The sequence below is a fragment of the Bubalus kerabau genome, chromosome 2 (genome assembly GCF_029407905.1).
Source record: "Bubalus kerabau isolate K-KA32 ecotype Philippines breed swamp buffalo chromosome 2, PCC_UOA_SB_1v2, whole genome shotgun sequence".
Lineage (NCBI taxonomy): Eukaryota > Metazoa > Chordata > Mammalia > Artiodactyla > Bovidae > Bubalus > Bubalus kerabau.
Window position 1 is genome coordinate 14,252,955 of NC_073625.1, and position 17,400 is coordinate 14,270,354.

The 17,400-nt window shown below is 41.9% G+C and overlaps 1 protein-coding gene across 4 annotated transcripts in view; it reads right to left on the reverse strand.

Moving 5' to 3' along the window:
• Positions 1-17,400, reverse strand: part of UNC5D (unc-5 netrin receptor D) — a 366,024-nt gene that overhangs the window by 27,014 nt on the left and 321,610 nt on the right. For 3 of the 4 annotated variants that reach the window (XM_055567106.1, XM_055567105.1, XM_055567108.1), the window contains 3 exons: positions 16,650-16,818; positions 14,489-14,716; positions 5,158-5,307 (listed from right to left, as the gene is read on the reverse strand). In XM_055567106.1, coding sequence (XP_055423081.1) covers positions 5,158-5,307; positions 14,489-14,716; positions 16,650-16,818 — 547 coding nt within the window. The remainder of the gene's footprint in view (positions 1-5,157; positions 5,308-14,488; positions 14,717-16,649; positions 16,819-17,400) is intronic. The other variant, XM_055567109.1, reaches the window with a different exon arrangement.

Genomic DNA, 17,400 nt, shown 5'->3' on the forward strand with positions numbered 1-17,400 from the left:
GAGGGCACTGCTGAATGGTGGTGAAAGTGAAGTCGTTCAGTCGTGTCCGACTCTGCGACCCCATGGACTGTGTAGCCTACCAGGTTTCTCTGTCCATGGGATTTTCCAGGCAAGACTACTGGAGTGGGTTGCCATTTGCTTCTCCAGGGGATATTCCTGACCCAGGGATTGAACCCAGGTCTCCTGCATTGCAGGCAGACCCCCCCCCCCTCCTCTGAGCCACCAGGGAAGCCTGATTGGTGGGCCTCCCAGCAAACTTGAGAGGAAGTCATTCCCTAAAACACTCAAAAGTGACTGTCCACCTGCACCAAATCCTATACCAGATACTTCTATACTATACACGGTCCGCCATTTCTCCTTGCTGTCTAATCTTACTCCTGCTGTGTCCTGGTTCAGTAAACCAGGGTAACTTTTACTTCTTATCTCAGCCTTCAGCTCTTCTCTCTCCATCGACTGAGCTCTTCAAATCCTCATCTGCTCACAAACACCCAGTTGCCATTTCTCTGGAGGACTCTAGCAGCTACATCTCTGGTTTTTATATCATTAACAGCCATCACTGACATTATACCCCAGTCAGCACAAATAATTTCAGTTGGCCTTTCCTTTCTTAAACATCCTACCATTTTTTTGGGGGCGGGGGGGAACACCATGCAGCATGTGGAATATTCCCTGACCAGGAATCGAACCCATGCCACCTGCCTTGGGAGTGTGGAGTCTTGGCCACTGGACCACCAGGGCAGGCCCAAGTCTACCTTTTATGAACGGATTATCACCATCTCTCTCACTGTCATTCTACAGCCTTTCTGTTTCCATGTGTGAGCCTCTTCTCTGGTCTCATCATAGCTAACTGGAGTAGCCCGCTCACCAAGCCGCCCGTCTCCGTCTCTACTACACAGAATTAATGAGAGGACTGGGGAGGAAGCAGAAAGCAGTTGACGGGTATTTTTCAGGGAAGAGCCTGTAATCATGAGTGGAATCACTGATGTCACCACATCACCTGGAAACTCTGCTTTCATTGCATGATCCCTTTGCCTGGGGGACAAGAATGACCCCAGGATGCCTGCCGTCGTCAACACAGCCCCCTGCCAGGCCTTCAAGGGCTTCTGTCCTCTCACCCCGTCCTCTCTCTGTTCAGCCTCAATCTTCTAGCCCTGAAATGCACTCTTCTCCAAACCAGAGTATTTTAAAAATTCATTGGAGTACAGTTGCAGCTTCCCACTGGCTATCTATTTAATGCATGGTGGTGAATAGATGTTACATTTTTATACTCACTCAGTACCATCCCCTTGAGTGAAAATAAGCATAACAGAGGACTCCATGGTTCATTGATGCTTTCGCCTAAATAAGGTGTTTTTGCCTAACTACGCTAACCAAAGACGTCTCTGTTTTCTAAAACTGAAATTTTGAGTCATTACCGTGTAATATAAATGTTTGGATTTAAGAACCAGATAGAGCTGAATTCAAGGTCCAGCTCTTCAACAAACCTACATTTCCTGCAGTGGCTTTGAATCTTTGGTAATACTATCTTCATTAAAAAAAGAAAAAATGGACGGCACTGATGATGTGTTGAAAAGTATCTTCTGTCGTGTCGCTTACTAAATTTTGTGTATTTTCTCCTGAGAACACTGGAAGAACCCAGTGCAGACATAATCTTTTCTTGTAGAAAGACATGAGAATTGGCAAACAAACAAAAATGCCTCTTGCTTTTCTTTCCATTCTACTGCACACCATCAAAACATTAAAAAAATCTGATTTTAAGACTGTGTCAAAAGAATATTTTTGTTGTTGCTGACTTGAGTAGCAGCTGCCAATGGTGCTCAACAAAACATTTAAAAATAATAAAAGCACTGCGGTTAGTGTGTTTCCCGGGCAATCATCTTTGCTTTCATTTATTCTTCTCTGCCCCCCCGGCCCCCAAAAAATACAAAACAAAACACCAAGATGCTCACTGAGCTGAGAGGAATTCTGGGGAAAGTAATACTAGAGGACAAAGTGTAGCAAAGTTATGTGTGTTTAAAGAATTCCGGAAATGTTTTCTTTTTGAGTCCCATTATAATTAGTTTCCTAGCAGATGGAGAGAATGTAAATTGTATCCTAGCAGGAGACAGACACTGGGTTCTCCAAGATACACAGCATGCTGCAAGACAGCTGCTTTCGTCCTACGGAGGTGACAGCCTGGCTTGGTGTTCTGTAGGACTTAAAAAATAAATTAATATTTTATTAGATTCAGCTTTATAATATTTTACAGCTTCTCTACCCCCACTGTCAGCAAGGAAGAGGGGATACGATTTAGTACTTCTCAGGTCCCAGGAACATGCTGGGAGCAGAGTTATTTCCATGCAGAGAAGGGTTGTTGAGTCTTCTAAGGGGACAACAGCATATCCCTTGTTGTGGTAGAGTCTTATGAATAATTGTTTATTTTGGAAGGACTAGCATTGTGGGTCTCTTTCTTTCTTTGAATCAAGGTTAGTGGGTGCTATGGTAACCAGGTCTCCTAAGAACTCCTGTAACCTCACATGCCCCTCCCTTTCATCCATCCTACCTTGTTTCATAAGCAATAAGGTTTGTACCCTAGCATTTCATAAACTGTCATTCTCTAGAATTGAAACCAGCAAGATTTAAAATCTAGTTGGTCCTCCTATATATAGGCTCTCATCACACAGTTCTAAACCCAATCTGGACCTCACATCATTCTAAGAATTTTTCTTGGTTGGTGTCTCATAGGGCAGCTATTAATATTTTATGCACTGGATATCACCATGCCTAGGAAATTCCACCTTGCCCAGATGAAAGAAAAAAAAAAAAGTTTCTTAGTGAGTCAGCTTTGGGTACCACTTGGAAAATGTTGATTCCTAGATTGCTGTTTTGAAGTTAAAGAAAGGGAGAGAGGAATAAGACGACAGGAATACCAGGAATACCAATAACTCGAACTTGTCTATCCACTGACTTGGAAGATGATGGGGACATTTACCAGGTGAAGGAGAGACCTATAAGTGATGTCAGCAGTAGTGGGGTTTTCTGTCTTTGCAGTAGAGCTCTGTGAGTTCCCGTCCACTAAGCCAAATCAAAAGCCATTCTCTATTATCCACGCCCAGTTCGTCAGCACACACGATGCTTTCCATGAGGTTCAATCAGGCTGAATGCAAAGCCTCCCCAAAGTGTATGCATCTGATGCCTGGAGCAGTCACAATGTGGCCATTATGCCAAGCACAATATGTAGTCACATATACCAGGGGAGTTCAGTGATCACAGGAGTAAAGAAATTGGTGGTAGGGTGGTGAAAAGAAAGGAAGAATAGAGCAGAAAGCCATTTGTGGGAAAGAAAAATGAAGTGGAAATGAAACCTCAGTGGCAAGCTGCCTGATGCAGAGAAAATTAAATTGTTGTTCAGCTTTCCACGACTCTTTCAAATTATGCTCAATTACAGAAGTCAAATATTTATACATGTTCACAACCTCTATGCAATCCAACCCATCCTGACAGTAAAGCTGGTTGGGTTTCTTTGCCAGCCAGCGCCCTTTGACTTTGGCTGGCCCTGTTGCATCCTCCGGGGTGAGCAGGCATTACCCTCCTCCAAGTCTTTTCTACCTGAGGCTCTCACTGAATCCCTGGTGTTGAAGTGTTGTTTAAGTGCTCGAGAGGTTATAATTCTTTATCTGATTTCTTTTTTTAATCTGCAAGCATTAAACTTCATAGTTACTTTGGAGTCACTTGCATTAGATCCAGGGAAGCAATGCCCTTAAACAAAGATTAAAACAGAGGAATTTGCATGACTATGAGGAGTTGTTTTAACAATACCCTGAAGTTCAATTTGGCCTGCAAACTTTGAATACTGCTTTCTGGGAAACAGAGACATCTAGGTCTAGATCATCATAAATAATACATTTATTCATAGAAAACCTCTCTCCATAAGAAAATATGTTAAATATCCAAAAAAATTGTTCAGGGCCCTGAGAGAGATACTTGTTGTTTTGAAGGCTCTAAAACTATACATAGAGGGGGCAGCTCCTGAGGTAATGGAAAGTAAACAGAAAAATATGGCCTTATTTGATTAGAAAATTCTGAATGTTAGAAAGCAGTAATGGTGCAACTTTCTTCTAACTCTCATGGAATGGCCAAGGTTTTTCTCTTTGAGATTTGACTGATTTCCATCCTACAAGCTGGTATATCTTGTGCATGTTTTTTTTTAAAAAAAATGAATGCTGTAAAGATAGGTGAAAAAACCCACAGGGCTCTGCAGGTTATGCTGATGGGCAGAACAGAGAAGCGTGAAAGCCTCCTGTGAGTCCAGATCAGTATCAGTCTCCCAGAAGCTCCAGAGTTAAGGAAATGTCCTATCTCTTGAAGCCCAGATGACTCTGGCTTAAGAAACAATGGGAGAGCAGTTGGCTGCTTCTGATAACAATGCTTATTGCTGAACATTTTCATAGAATTCAGTGACAAGGTCACAAGTTGATATCTTTTCACGCTAAGCAACTATTCAAAAATTCCTTAACATGATCCAAAGAGACTCTTAAGTCATCCTGAAGTTTTTTTAAGTCTCTAATAATGAGGTATATGAGTGATGAAACACAAATATTTTTACATAAAAATATTCTAAGAGGCATTAATATTTCTTTGTTTTTCAATTTGTGATTTCTTCTTCTCATCTTGCTCAATTCATTTGGCAGCAAGCATTTCATCTATTTAGAACAAAATCTCTTGATCCCACCTAGCTGGCCAGTGCTCTCTACAACTCAAAATGATCACCCTTAAAAGGTTTCTCCCTAATATCCAGTTCATTCTATAGGTGAACAGGACTTAAAACACTGTCTCATAATGAACTGATATGAATTCAAACAAATCCACAAAGAAATCTTGCTCTAAGTTCTTAGATGGCCTTCTTCAACCTATCCTGAGTGGTGATATAAACAGGAGAGAGGATAAATGTCATATTACCTGACATGCAAGCACCTTTTCCCCCACCTGTTAGGAACCCATGGATTTATGACAATAGGTTTCCCTGGGTGTAGTCCAGTTACACATCTGTGACAGTTTTGAAATGAAATCCATAGTTTTAAAGGAGAAGGAAAAGTCAGGAGTACCCTTACTAGGGTGTGTGATATGCCTGCTGGTTAAAGCAAAGCTGTTTCTATTGGAAACCCACTTGGCCAGTACCTGGCATGCAGTGAATGGTTTAATTCTCCAGAGGAATGGGGGGATATCAAGGACAGAGATCTGAAGACTGAAAGTATTCCCTTTGAAATGCAGCAACTTTGGTTCTTCCAGGAGTTGTCCACCTTGATGCCTTTCATCTGAAACCACTTCCTATAGGACAAGAAAAAGAAAAGAGGCACAACAATAAAGCCCACAATTTCCTCCACATTTTCCTTCCATAGATAGGTACGCTCCCTCCCAGGTGTTTCCCAGAAACAGGCAAGAGCATGATGGACACACACTACTTTTATACCCTTCTGTCCTTGCAAGGTCAGGGCTAAGGGCTACAGGCTGTTGAGAAATAAGGATCTGGTCACAAAGAAACAATTGTTCTTCATTATTGTACTATTGAGGCTTTTATATATACTGTCTTTAAAACTAGAAGACCTTCTTTGCTCCAGGCAAACTGTAATACTGTTGAGTTTCCTCCATTGTGTGAATTTCATGCTGGTATCACCATGATCAAAGGATGTATTTGTACTTAACCTGACCCAGAATGCTATTTCATGAGAAAGGGAGACACAGCCCCTCTCCACTATGGTTCCCTTGTTTGTACCCAACACAGGCATCAACCAGTATGTATCCTTTAGCTCAAAATAAATGCAGAGTGCATGTATCATGTTTATTTGTAGTAACATTCATGGAAGTTATGCCAAAAGGCCGAGAAAAAATAAGTAGTCAAGTCAGCTTCATCTCAGAAAAAAAAAAAAAATCAAATTCCTGAGACAAATATTCCTTTATCTTTTACTGAGAAATCTTTACATCTCATATAAACACAATTCACATACATTCTAAGGAAACCATTTAATTGGTTCCAAATGTGTGGTGTTTAGAATCCTATTGATAAGACAAGTGAAATAACAGAACAGATAAGAACTGTACAAAATGTTAAACTACTGTGGGGCGGGGGAGGTGAGGTTCTCAGCGTTCCTGGAGATAAGAGATTTTCCTAAATCCTCATTTTAAAAATCACCATTAATTGACTTAAAATTTCCTTACAGAGCTAGGCTAAATAGGAAAACTGAAATCCTTTAATTATGGCCTATAATCTTCCCAGAGTCTAAAAAAGATTGTTAGAAGCAAGGCAGCTAGGCTTATAAATACAATAAAACTTAAATTTCAATTATCAGCGAGCGAAAACATCTTCAGAAGTTATCTTTCCCATCTCTTGTCTCTGTATAGATTTAACATTAATAAAAATGTTTCTAAGAAGCGGCTTTCCAGCTTTTATCCTTCATGTACACATAAGTTAGATTAATAGGTTGCCAGTGTCTTTTCTCAGGACTAAATCGGTCCATTCCAGTGTCGTCATCTCCAGCTCTTCTAGGGTGGGAAGGGAGTGTCTTGGGGCCCTAAGTCAGCACTGAACTTTCTGCAGTGATGGAAAAGGTTCACATCTGTGTGTTTTAATATGGTATCCACTAGCCAGAGTGGTTAGAGTGACTAAGGAACTAAATGTTTGATTTTAATTTAAATGTAGATATGCACATGTGGTTGACAATTACTACCCTGGACTGGGCAGTACTAGGTAATTCATTATGTTGTGCGTCTAAGCGTTGGACATAGTAACAGGGTCGCCAGTGTCTAATGAGGGCTACAAACAGTGGAGGAAAGAGGCAGGGTGGGAGGAAACAGAATTAATGCCATTTGCTGACTTTAGGTCTTTACAGATGCTGGTCTCTGTCCCCTCTTTGGAGATTTAATGAATGTCCAGCAGAGTGATGCCTTAGCTGGGCACTGGGTGGACAGAAATGAAACACCAAGGAGCTCATAGTCTAGAGAGAGGGTTAGAACAGTGAGCATATGAGTATAATATTGTATCTGAGTATTACAAATATGTATATTCCCAAAGTTTAAGGCTACTGGCAAAAGCCATAGGTCAGACGGTAAATTGTCTGTCTACGATGCGGGAGACCCGGGTTCAATTCTTGGGTTGGGAAGATCCCCTGGAGAAGGAAATGGCAATCCACTCCAGTACTATTGCCTGGAAAATCCCATGGACAGAGGAGCCTGGTAGGCTACAGTCCGTGGGGTCGGAAAGAGTCGGACATGACTGAGCCACTTCACTAAAGGTTAAGGCAAGAGAGAAGGTGCCTAACCCAGATGGGCAGAGAGGCCAGGGAATGAATCGGGAAATTAAGAGAGGAAGTGACATTTGAACTGAACCTAGAAGTAAACGTAGGGGCTCGTCATGGGAAAGGGAGGGAGAGTGTATTCCAGACACTGAATGGACTCTCCACAAAGGTACGCTGGGATAGAAGGCTATGGTGGAAAGTGTATGGTGGGAGATGATGGAAAATATAAGGTAGGAGCCAAGTCATGAATTCTCCCTTACCATGCTAAGGACTTGTATTTTTGTTTAATGTCATTGGGTTTAAGGGAGCATGGGAATCTTCTGGGGGGTACATAGACTCAAGAGAGCATTCATCTTGTCAACCAAAAATGGAAGGCACAGGTGTCTAATCACATTTCTGTATAGTCTTAGGCAAGTCACTTAATCCTTAAGCTTCAGTTTTTTCCCTGAGCTTATTTACAGTCAAACAAAATCATTAGCATGGTAACAGACTAACTTCTTTTTTGCCATTCTGGTGCAAGATTAGAATCAGGGGCAAATATGAAGTTTTCTTATTCAAATCATACTAAAGTCGTGAAGTAACAACAGTGTTGACTTGTCAAAGTACTGATATATTTGACTAGGCGCTCTGAGGTGCACCCTGTTCTTTAATGCCTGAAAGTACAGAGAAATAAACCAAGGTCAGGAGATGAAGTGGCTTGTTCAAGGTCATGGATTACTTGGTGTAGAGCTAGGTTATTTTAATATTTGCAAACCACATAGCATTATCCCACTTGAAGGGAGTTTAAGGTGCTTAGTGATTTAAAACTTGATTCTTTACAGAGGAAAACATGGAGATGCACCCTCAAGAAAGTGATTTGCCTACAGTCACATGGGTTAGTGACAGAACCACTGTATACAATACTTGTTCATGGTCGAGTATTTAAAATTTTTATTTTATATTGGAATATAGCCAATTAACAATGTTGTGATAGAGGATAGCAAAGGGACTCAGCCATACACATACACATATCCACTCTCCCCCCAACTCCTCTCCCATCCAGGCTGCCACTCAACACTGAGCAGAGGTCTCTGTGTTATATAGTAGGTCCTTGTTGGTTATATGGTCTAGTAGTTTTTCTGTGAGATTTCCCTGCATTTTCCTATACTATACTTGATTTTTTAAGAGTCATGTGAAGGTCAGACAGCCATTAACACTGTCCCATAAGTAATTTTTCATTGGTGTGAGACACATGTCAAGATGACCTAAGTCAATCTGGTTTTGCCCTAGGGTTATTTATACTATCTAAGCCATTCCTGAGATGCAGAATGGAGAATATTAAGCATTTTTAAAATGGATGGGCTTAGTTGCTCAGTCATGCCTGACTGTTTCTGGCCCCATGGACTGTAGCCCACCTGGCTTCTCTGTGCATGGAATTCTCCAGGCAAGAATACTTGAGTGGGTTGCCATTTCCTTCTCCAGGGGATCTTCCCAACCCCCAGGGATTGAACTCTCATCTCTTGCATCTCCTTCATTGGCAGGTGGATTCTCTACCCCTAGAGTCACCTGGGAACCCATCTAAAATGGATTTCCATTTGTAATTATCACTGAGGAAAATGATACCCCTTAAAGATTTCTGCTTTGCTGCTACTCCTAAGTCGCTTCAGTCGTGTCCAACTCTGTGCGACCCCATAGACGGCAGCCCACCAGGCTCCCCCGTCCCTGGGATTCTCCAGGCAAGAACACTGGAGTGGGTTGCCATTTCCTTCTCCAATGCGTGAAACTGAAAAGTGAAAGTGAAGTCGCTCAGTCACGTCTGACTCTTAGCGACCCCATGGACTGCAGCCTACCAGGCTCCTCTGTCCATGAGATTTTCCAGGCAAGAGTATTGGAGTGGGATGCCACTGCCTTCTCCATTCTGCTTTAGGGCCCCTATTTAAATACAACCATGATTTATGTTTGCTTCTGTTTTTTAGCTTGCTTACTTTAATCTCCACATATTGAACCCCCAATATGAACCAACTACATACAATTAAACATCTTGTAATCTTGTATAAAATATTAGGCAATTACAAGCTATTGTGTAACAAAACAATTATTAAAACAAAGAAACCCAATAATGAACTAATCACCGTGTTGATGTATCTGTAAAGGCACAACTGGCTTCAGAATAGAAGCTCTGAAACTCTTTCCAAATAGGAGAGACTGTATTTAACCCATAACTCCTTGTTGTATCCCTTTAACCTATTGTGTTTTGCTTGGGGGCTTGGCCTAGAGATCTGTATTTTTAAATACTTCTCAGATGATACTCATATCAGCCAGGTTTGAGATGAATCAGTGGTACTAACAGCTGTACTGAACTACTTCTGAGTCATTCACATGGAAGAATCACCCCAAAAGTGGAGTCTGATATCCATCCGATTCTTTCCTTTCTGCCTCCTATATGACAAGGATTTTTTGTTAAATCTCTGGGGATCTACTGTTGAATTGACACCTGTGTTAATTAAATTAGAAATAGGGTCTGGCTGGTTGCTTGTATATAAAATGTACCTAAAGGCTGTGGCTGGCGGTTTTCCTACCTCCTCTATTCCATCATTTCACATTGGGGGTTGCTAGTCATCCAGGGCTGGGAGCTGTGGCCAGGAGAAACTTGTGCTGTGTCTCACTGAGCCGTTTATGTTGATTTAATGAGACAGGCAGCAATATTCAGGTGTGCTTCAGGGATACTAAAACAGGCAGGCTGAATTTACATATTTATGAGACAAAACTGTTTGAACTTAAGAACACATACACATACGGAAATTCTGTCGCCGTGTGTTTTCCTTTAAATGCTGTACGTGAACAATATTTCCCAAGGTTGCATTATTGATAAACACAAGAACTATATCTGGAGGAAATCCTTTGAAATTAGATTCTAAATCCACATTAATGCCAAGTAAGTAATGAGGACCAAGGGGGTACTGCAGAGGAGTGCTGGAAGCAACGGAGAAAAACGTTAGTTGCTTTTTCTTTTCGTTTTTTTCCCCCCTAAGATATGGCAAGTGCTTAATTCCTTGCTTTCCCTGTGTCAAGGTTTGTTTGAACTTGTGTGTGTGGGGAGAGAGAGAGAACGTAATACAAATACGATAACAGAAACTTAGGTCTTAGCATATTACAGTTTTGAAAATAAGTCACCATTCTGCAACCTTTGGTTTGAATTCATCAAAAGCAGCAATGTCAAACACACAAACATAAAATTGCAGCTCTAATTATTACAGAAATACAGGAGCAGGAAGTCACTGGTCCCTTTCTCACCTTCGGGCAGATGGCATTTATTATTATATATTTTTTTAATAAAGCCTATCTGACCTGATTTAATTTTCTATAGAGATGGTTTTAGATTTATTTAACATATCTTCAAATATCTGAAACTAAATTAATTATGTCTTACCTAGGTACCTGAGGTATTTTGTTTTTGTCATTCAAAGAAATTGCTATAAGGATTCAGATGAAATATCCTCAGAGCAAATGGGAAGTGAGCATAGCAGCGTTGCAGGGGGCAGAGGAGAAGGTTGTTGTTGCTTAGTTGCTAAGTCATGTCTGACTCCTTGCGACCCCATGGACTGTCGCTAGGCTCCTTGGTCCATGGCATTTCCCAGGCAGGAATACTGGAGTGGTTGCCATTTGCTTCTCCAGGGGACCTTCCCAACCCAGATTGAATCCCTGTCTCCTGCCCTGGCAGGCAGATTCTTTACCACCGAGCTACCGGGGAAGCCCAAAAGAGAAGGAGGGCCTGGCTGAAAATGAAGAGTGTGTGTTTGATTAAAATCCTCTAAAGGAATATATATTTTTTTTTTTTTGGTGGGGCCAAGTACCCACCTGGTTCTACAAAGACAGGAGAGTTGGGTCTAGAAGCTGCCCTTCTTCCAAGGATTTCCAGTAAGAGGGTGAGCGTTTACATAATTGGGGGACATAATTGATGGTATCACTGACTCAATGGACATGAGTCTGAGCAAACTCCAGGAGATAGTGAAGGACAGGGAAGCCTGGCGTGCTGCAGTCCATGAGGCTGCAAAGAGTTGGACAAGACTTAGTAACTGAACAACGAGAATTTCCCGGGGAGACGGAAGGGACGTGAAAATGTAACCATGCCCTTTAACTAGGTTTCCTTCTTGGTTACAAGCCCAGTTCTGGCTGGGCTCAGACTTTTTTCACTTCTCTGAGTTCTGAAAGATGCAGCACGATAAAGACAGCAGTGTCAGAGGCACGCTGGCCTCTTTCCAAATCATGACAAACATGTTCATTACAGTGCTAACAGGCAAAATTCCAGGGTAGGCAATTTCTGCAGAAAGGCTTTATGAAAAACTACCTGTGAATTTTGACTAAGAAGTTAGGGTTCTATTAGAGTTATAGCAGGTGACTCATCATTGCATAGAAGATGCTCAGCTCACACCACTCAAGTTGGGGGGAGCTAATAATAATGTGTGAAGTCTTGTAGACTGTTGCTATGGCTTTCTTCAAGTGGAATTATTTTAATGGCTTTGTAATTATATATTTCCCTCTAACTAAATACCACACATGAAGCCATGAAAAACAGGACATAGATGATTTGGGATACGAAGGTAGTTTAAATGAACTCGGGGAGAAGGTTGTGAACATGTTCACTTAGCAAGATAAACACCCAGAAAGCAAGATTCCTTTCCTGCACAAAACTCCGAGACTAAGACCAGGCAGTGAATGGTTGTGTTCAGAAAAGCTACGAGTTATGTTTTAATCTTTCCAGATTCAGGCCAGAAAAGTTATTCAGCCAAGTCTGGTGATCTCTCAGAACCCCAGGGGAAAAGCACGGCCTTTGCTGCTCATGACAGCTGTCACATACATCCTGTCAATAACAAGTACAACCCAACTCAACTCTAAAATCAGGTTTATTTGACATAATAGGAGAGAGAAGCAATCACTGGAGGTAAATAGATTCCGACAAACAGGCCAGAGGTATCTCCACTGGAAAACATTTCTCTACAGCAAAATTAAAGAATTTTAGGAAGTCTCTCTCGATGAAATAAAGACATTTATATTCAATTAGCTGGAGCATGCCAGTTTTTCAAGCACTGATTAAAAAGGATCTGCTACCCACAGGAATGGAGAGTGGTTTGAAAAGCTGTGGTTTGAGCTTCATTTTCATGATTCCCACGGCAATTCATCTGTGAACAGCTGAGCTATTCTAGAATCTGGTAGCAATCAATAGGAATGAAAATACATTATCTGCAAGTCACTTAGAAATTCCTTGGGCAAATGTCTAACTTGCTGGTATATACATTAGCAGTGAGAGTGTTATTCAAAGCAAAATCCAAACCGGTTATGAGGTCTTAATTCCAAGGCGGTTGTGATGAACAGATCCTCAGGGTAACCCTAGTTAGCAGTGGGTAACCCATATGACACAGGAGATTGGAAATCCACCCCAGCCCTCCATGTTCACTGAGATTTCAAAATCTGCCTGAGTTACTAAACCACCAACTAGCATACGACACATTTTACAACTATTCAGTGGTTGTAGTAACCTCAGTTAATTTTCTGTTTAAAGTATAGTTGATTTACAATGTTGGGTTCATTTCTGCTGTACTGCACATTCTTCAGATATATGTATAGATACATTCTTTTTTATAGTCTTCCTTATTGTGGTTTTAGGCTACCTACTCCAGTATTCTTGGGCTTCCCTGGTGGCTCAGCTGATAAAGAATCTGCCTGCAATGGGTTCGATCCAAGAGTTGGGAAGATCCCCTGGAGAAGGGAAAGGCTACCCACTCCAGTATTCTGGCTTGGAGAATTCCATGGACTATACAGTCCATGGGGTCACAAAGAGTCGGACACGACTGAGTGACTTCACTTTCTACTGTGGTTTATCACAGGATATCGAATACAGTTGCCTGTGCCATACAGGCAGACCTTGTTGTTTATCCATCCTATATACAATAGTGTGCATCTGCTAAGCCCAAAGTCCCGATCTCTCCCCTGCTGCCTCCCGGCAGCTTCAAGTCTGTTTCCTTGTCTGTTTCTGTTTCGTTGATGAGGTCATTTGTGTCATGTTTTTAGATTACACATAGAAGTGATATCACATGTCAGTCGATTTTTGATTATTCAATGTCCGTTAGGTATTTTTATCTTGGAGAAATCCTCTTATTACAGGGTCTCAAAAGCAGAGGAAGAGTTTAAGATGTCATTCATAGGTTGAGGTTTAACTGCTTACACTGATGTTCTTGACTAACTGGCACCCCTCATGATAAAGCTCTGTTGTGAACAGTCAGATACCGAAGCGTGCCCTTTATAATGGCCTGTGCTACTTAAGAGATAGGGAAATGTGGGCACATAAGCTGGTGCTGTGTCACCTCTACTGGCTTATGTTCAGGATTCAAGTCATCTTTTCTCTTCCACTGGTACACATGAGATTTCCGGCTCAGTGTCTTAAAAGCTAGTTACGGAGGGAAAGCATAATGGGCTTAATGATTCAGAACTGGAATAGCTGGGGCCCGGGATGAGGTGCATCAGGAGAGCTATGCTATTTATATACGGGCAGAGCTTACACAGGCACTTCTGCATTATTTTTGCTGCTATTAATAAACCTGTACTCTTTGAGAGGTGCTAATTCAAAAAGGATCATATGTGATTAAAAGGAGCAAAAATGGAAAGGAACCATCTCTGCCCTAAAAATGAACAGACTGTGTGTTCAAGATGTCATGGGACTACCTACTGAGAGGGATGATTTATAATTGTTGTCCCCGAACTACGACCCTCAGGTGATCCAACCACTTGTCTCATTGCTCAGCTGCACATCAAATGACTCCGGTTCCTGTGGTTCACGCCAGTCTCCTCTCTGGACATGGCATCCCTTCCTCTTTAGGTCTCAGATCTCATTTCTCCAAGAAGGTTCCCCAAGGATCCTCAAAGATGTCTGTCTCGCAACTGGGCCTCTGCTTCCTGAATTATGACTATCCTTCGAGTCAGTTTTCTCATTTAGCACACAGTCTGGTGTATTAGTTTACCCCTCCTCTCTTCTTGAGAGCCAAGTACCCCATCGTACCTTCAGCATATCAGTGGGCACATGGTAACACAGCTCTTGTTTCGAGATGGGTATCCCCACTGAGCCAGTGATGTGGGTTCATCGTCCAGACCCGCCCTCCGCAATCAGACTCACTATTGACACCGATCTTTAGGAAACCCCATGTTCCCATGATACCACAAGAGGAACTAGAGAAAAGGCTGACCTGAAATGCCCAAGGGGTGTTGTCCACACAGTAGACCCTCAAGTTGTAGTCCAGAGAGTTACAGGACATGCAGCCAAAAACGGCCACCTTGAGCTGCTTCACGGCACAGTCTGTGATGGGTTCCCCGGTGAGGGCATATGTCCCAAAGCTGTCTAGGAGCACATGACATGCAAAAGGGTCCAACAGGCAGTAGCAGGATGTGGATTCATCCTCCACCGACATCACTTCCTGTTGGGAAAAGGCGTCTTGAATTCTCTCAGCTTGGGAAACACAATGTGATTTAACAGTCACTTTGCAAGGACATAACATCTTTTTTTCAGAATATTTTTATTGAACTCATTTTCTTGGTGTTAAATGTTTTTCTTTTATCAAAATAACTGCTGACATCAGGAGCTGAAGGAATGGCTATATTCAGTGCAGAGTAGGAATTCGATTTAGTAGGTTATAACAAACATCACTTTCAAAGCTCTACAATTTTCAGTTAATTTGTCCAAGGCCAAATTAAAAAACAAAACAAAAACAGCCTTGAACCTTAACATCAATGAGCAAACTTTTATGTTTTTATTTTATAAAGGTCTATTTCTGAAAACCTCTTCTAATATCCTTAAGGTAATGTTTATTTTCTTTCAAATATTTTATCTTCTTTTCACTCCATCAAAACCATGCATGAGGGACCATCCAATAAATGGTTTGAATAAGATGTATCAGAGTATTTCACCCTCCCTGCTAAGGTATGTGTGACCGATTTGATAGTGGGTAAATCTAACACCATCTGGATGTAAATGACTGTGAGGAAGTGCTGGGAAGAAAAACTAATGTGGTAAAAATCAAGGCAAAGCAAGATGTAATGAAAAAGAGCCCCAAATCCGGCCCCTTTATAAAACCTATGGAACCTCACACCCCTGGAAATTCCCCTATGGTTGTATCACAACTGAATAAATAGCAGAATGCATTTTCAACAAAGAAGAGTTTCAAGACAGAGCTGGGCAGGGTAACTAATCCACTGAAGCAACTGGGAATTTTCTTCTCCTCAAGAAACATGATTTTCCTTTTACTTCCTTCTCCTGAAGCATCTCCTGGGAGGTAAGATCCCAGGGCTAGCTGGAACAGGTCATTGTATTCCAACAAGATAATTCATCTGCCTTCAGGCAAACTGACCCCAGACAGACATCAAAGGAATCCCCATCAGACAGATAGACCAGGTTTCACTTAAAATAGCCAGCCCCCTGCAATCTTTCTTTGCTGTGACCGGCTCTCTTGTCCTTACTTTTCTCTTGTGGATTCTCAGTTTGTCTCTTTTTCTTCTCTCCTTATGCTGTTTCTTACATGCTTTCACATACACAGGGAAAGACAGAATGATTTTCAATGTGTTCATTCATTCAGCCACATCTACCTAGCAGCTACTCTGTTCCTGAATACTTCTATATAAATTTGTTACAACCCCTATTTTGGCAAAAACAGATAGTGAATCCTTTTATGAATACAGCTGGCTTACCCTGGGCCTCTTCCCTAATTCCCACAGAGGCCACAAGGAAAGTCAGCTGGGGCAGAGAAATGGCCTGGGAACCAAGGCAGGAGTCACCGTCTCACGTACGAAAGGCAGGTGCACAGGGTACATGCCTGTAGGGGTGATTACAACTGTATTCCAAAATCAAAGCAAAAAGCTTCATATCCTCTCTGGCTTCTTTTCCCCATTATGACACACGAGACACACACACGACTAGCCAACACCTTGAGGATGTCGTAATACTGGCCGCCAACCCCCTGGAAAACAAGCAAATGCTCACCAATTTCACAGCTGACTTGTGTGAACAGAAGGTAAAGTTAATTCCATTCCACAGGTGGAACCTAAACCCTGTGTTGTTGTTGTTGTTTTTTTTTTGAAGCTTTTTATTTTATAGTGGAGTACAGCCGATTAACAGTATTGTGATAGTTTTAGGTGGACAGTGAAGGGACTCAGCCATACATATACATGTATCCATTCTCCCCCAGACTCCCCTCCCATCCAGGCTGCCATATAACACTGAACAGAGTTCCCTGTGCTATATAGTAGGTCCTTGTTGGGTATCCATTTTAAATATAGCAGTGTGTACATGTCCATTCCAAACTCCCTACAGCCGTGTTTGTTTGTTTGTTTTTAAGGAAGGCTCTTGGGTCTCACCTCCCACTTGCCCTGCTGGGTCCTCTTCTTTAAATGGATGTTCCAGTGCTCAGAGCTGACGTCCGCACAGTGTGGGATGGTCAGGGCAAAGGGAGTGGTGACGATCATGTCAGGGGGACCACAGGTGACTTCCGGACTCAGGAGCACCTCGGATCCATCTGACTGGAGGCTGTACGGTTGGGAAAGAATAAAAGAGAGAAACATGTAAAGGAGTGGGGGGCATACCTGGATGAGAATTCAGTTACAGGGGTTATTAGCAAAACCCTTTCTGGGACACCCTCCTGGGGAACACCACCTTCTAGAGGGTACTTGGTCAGGACTACAGACATCTATCTTGAACCACGCAAGCATACAGACTAAGGGTAAGCCTAGATTTCATATCTAGGTTTTGAAAAACAAAATGACAGATGCTTCTTCAGAAAGACAGGGCAGAACAGTAGAAAGAAAAGACCTGGCTGGCATGTCACACACCAGCTGCTGAATCCTCATTCTCGTTGATGATGTTATCAATGACCAAAGCCAAAGCTGACGTAGAAATGACCAATCTGGTAATCCCAACAACTCCTCCTACAAATACGTTTAATGCTAGTCAGCAGCAAAACAAATTACTTTTGTAAACAAAGCAACACTTCAAATGAATACAGATTGAATGTCTCTTCTGGTTTCAAAAACATTTATTTTCTGCCAATGTGCAAATGCACAAGTTTTATAGTGATGGCACAGTAGACAGTTATAAACTGCATAATCAAAT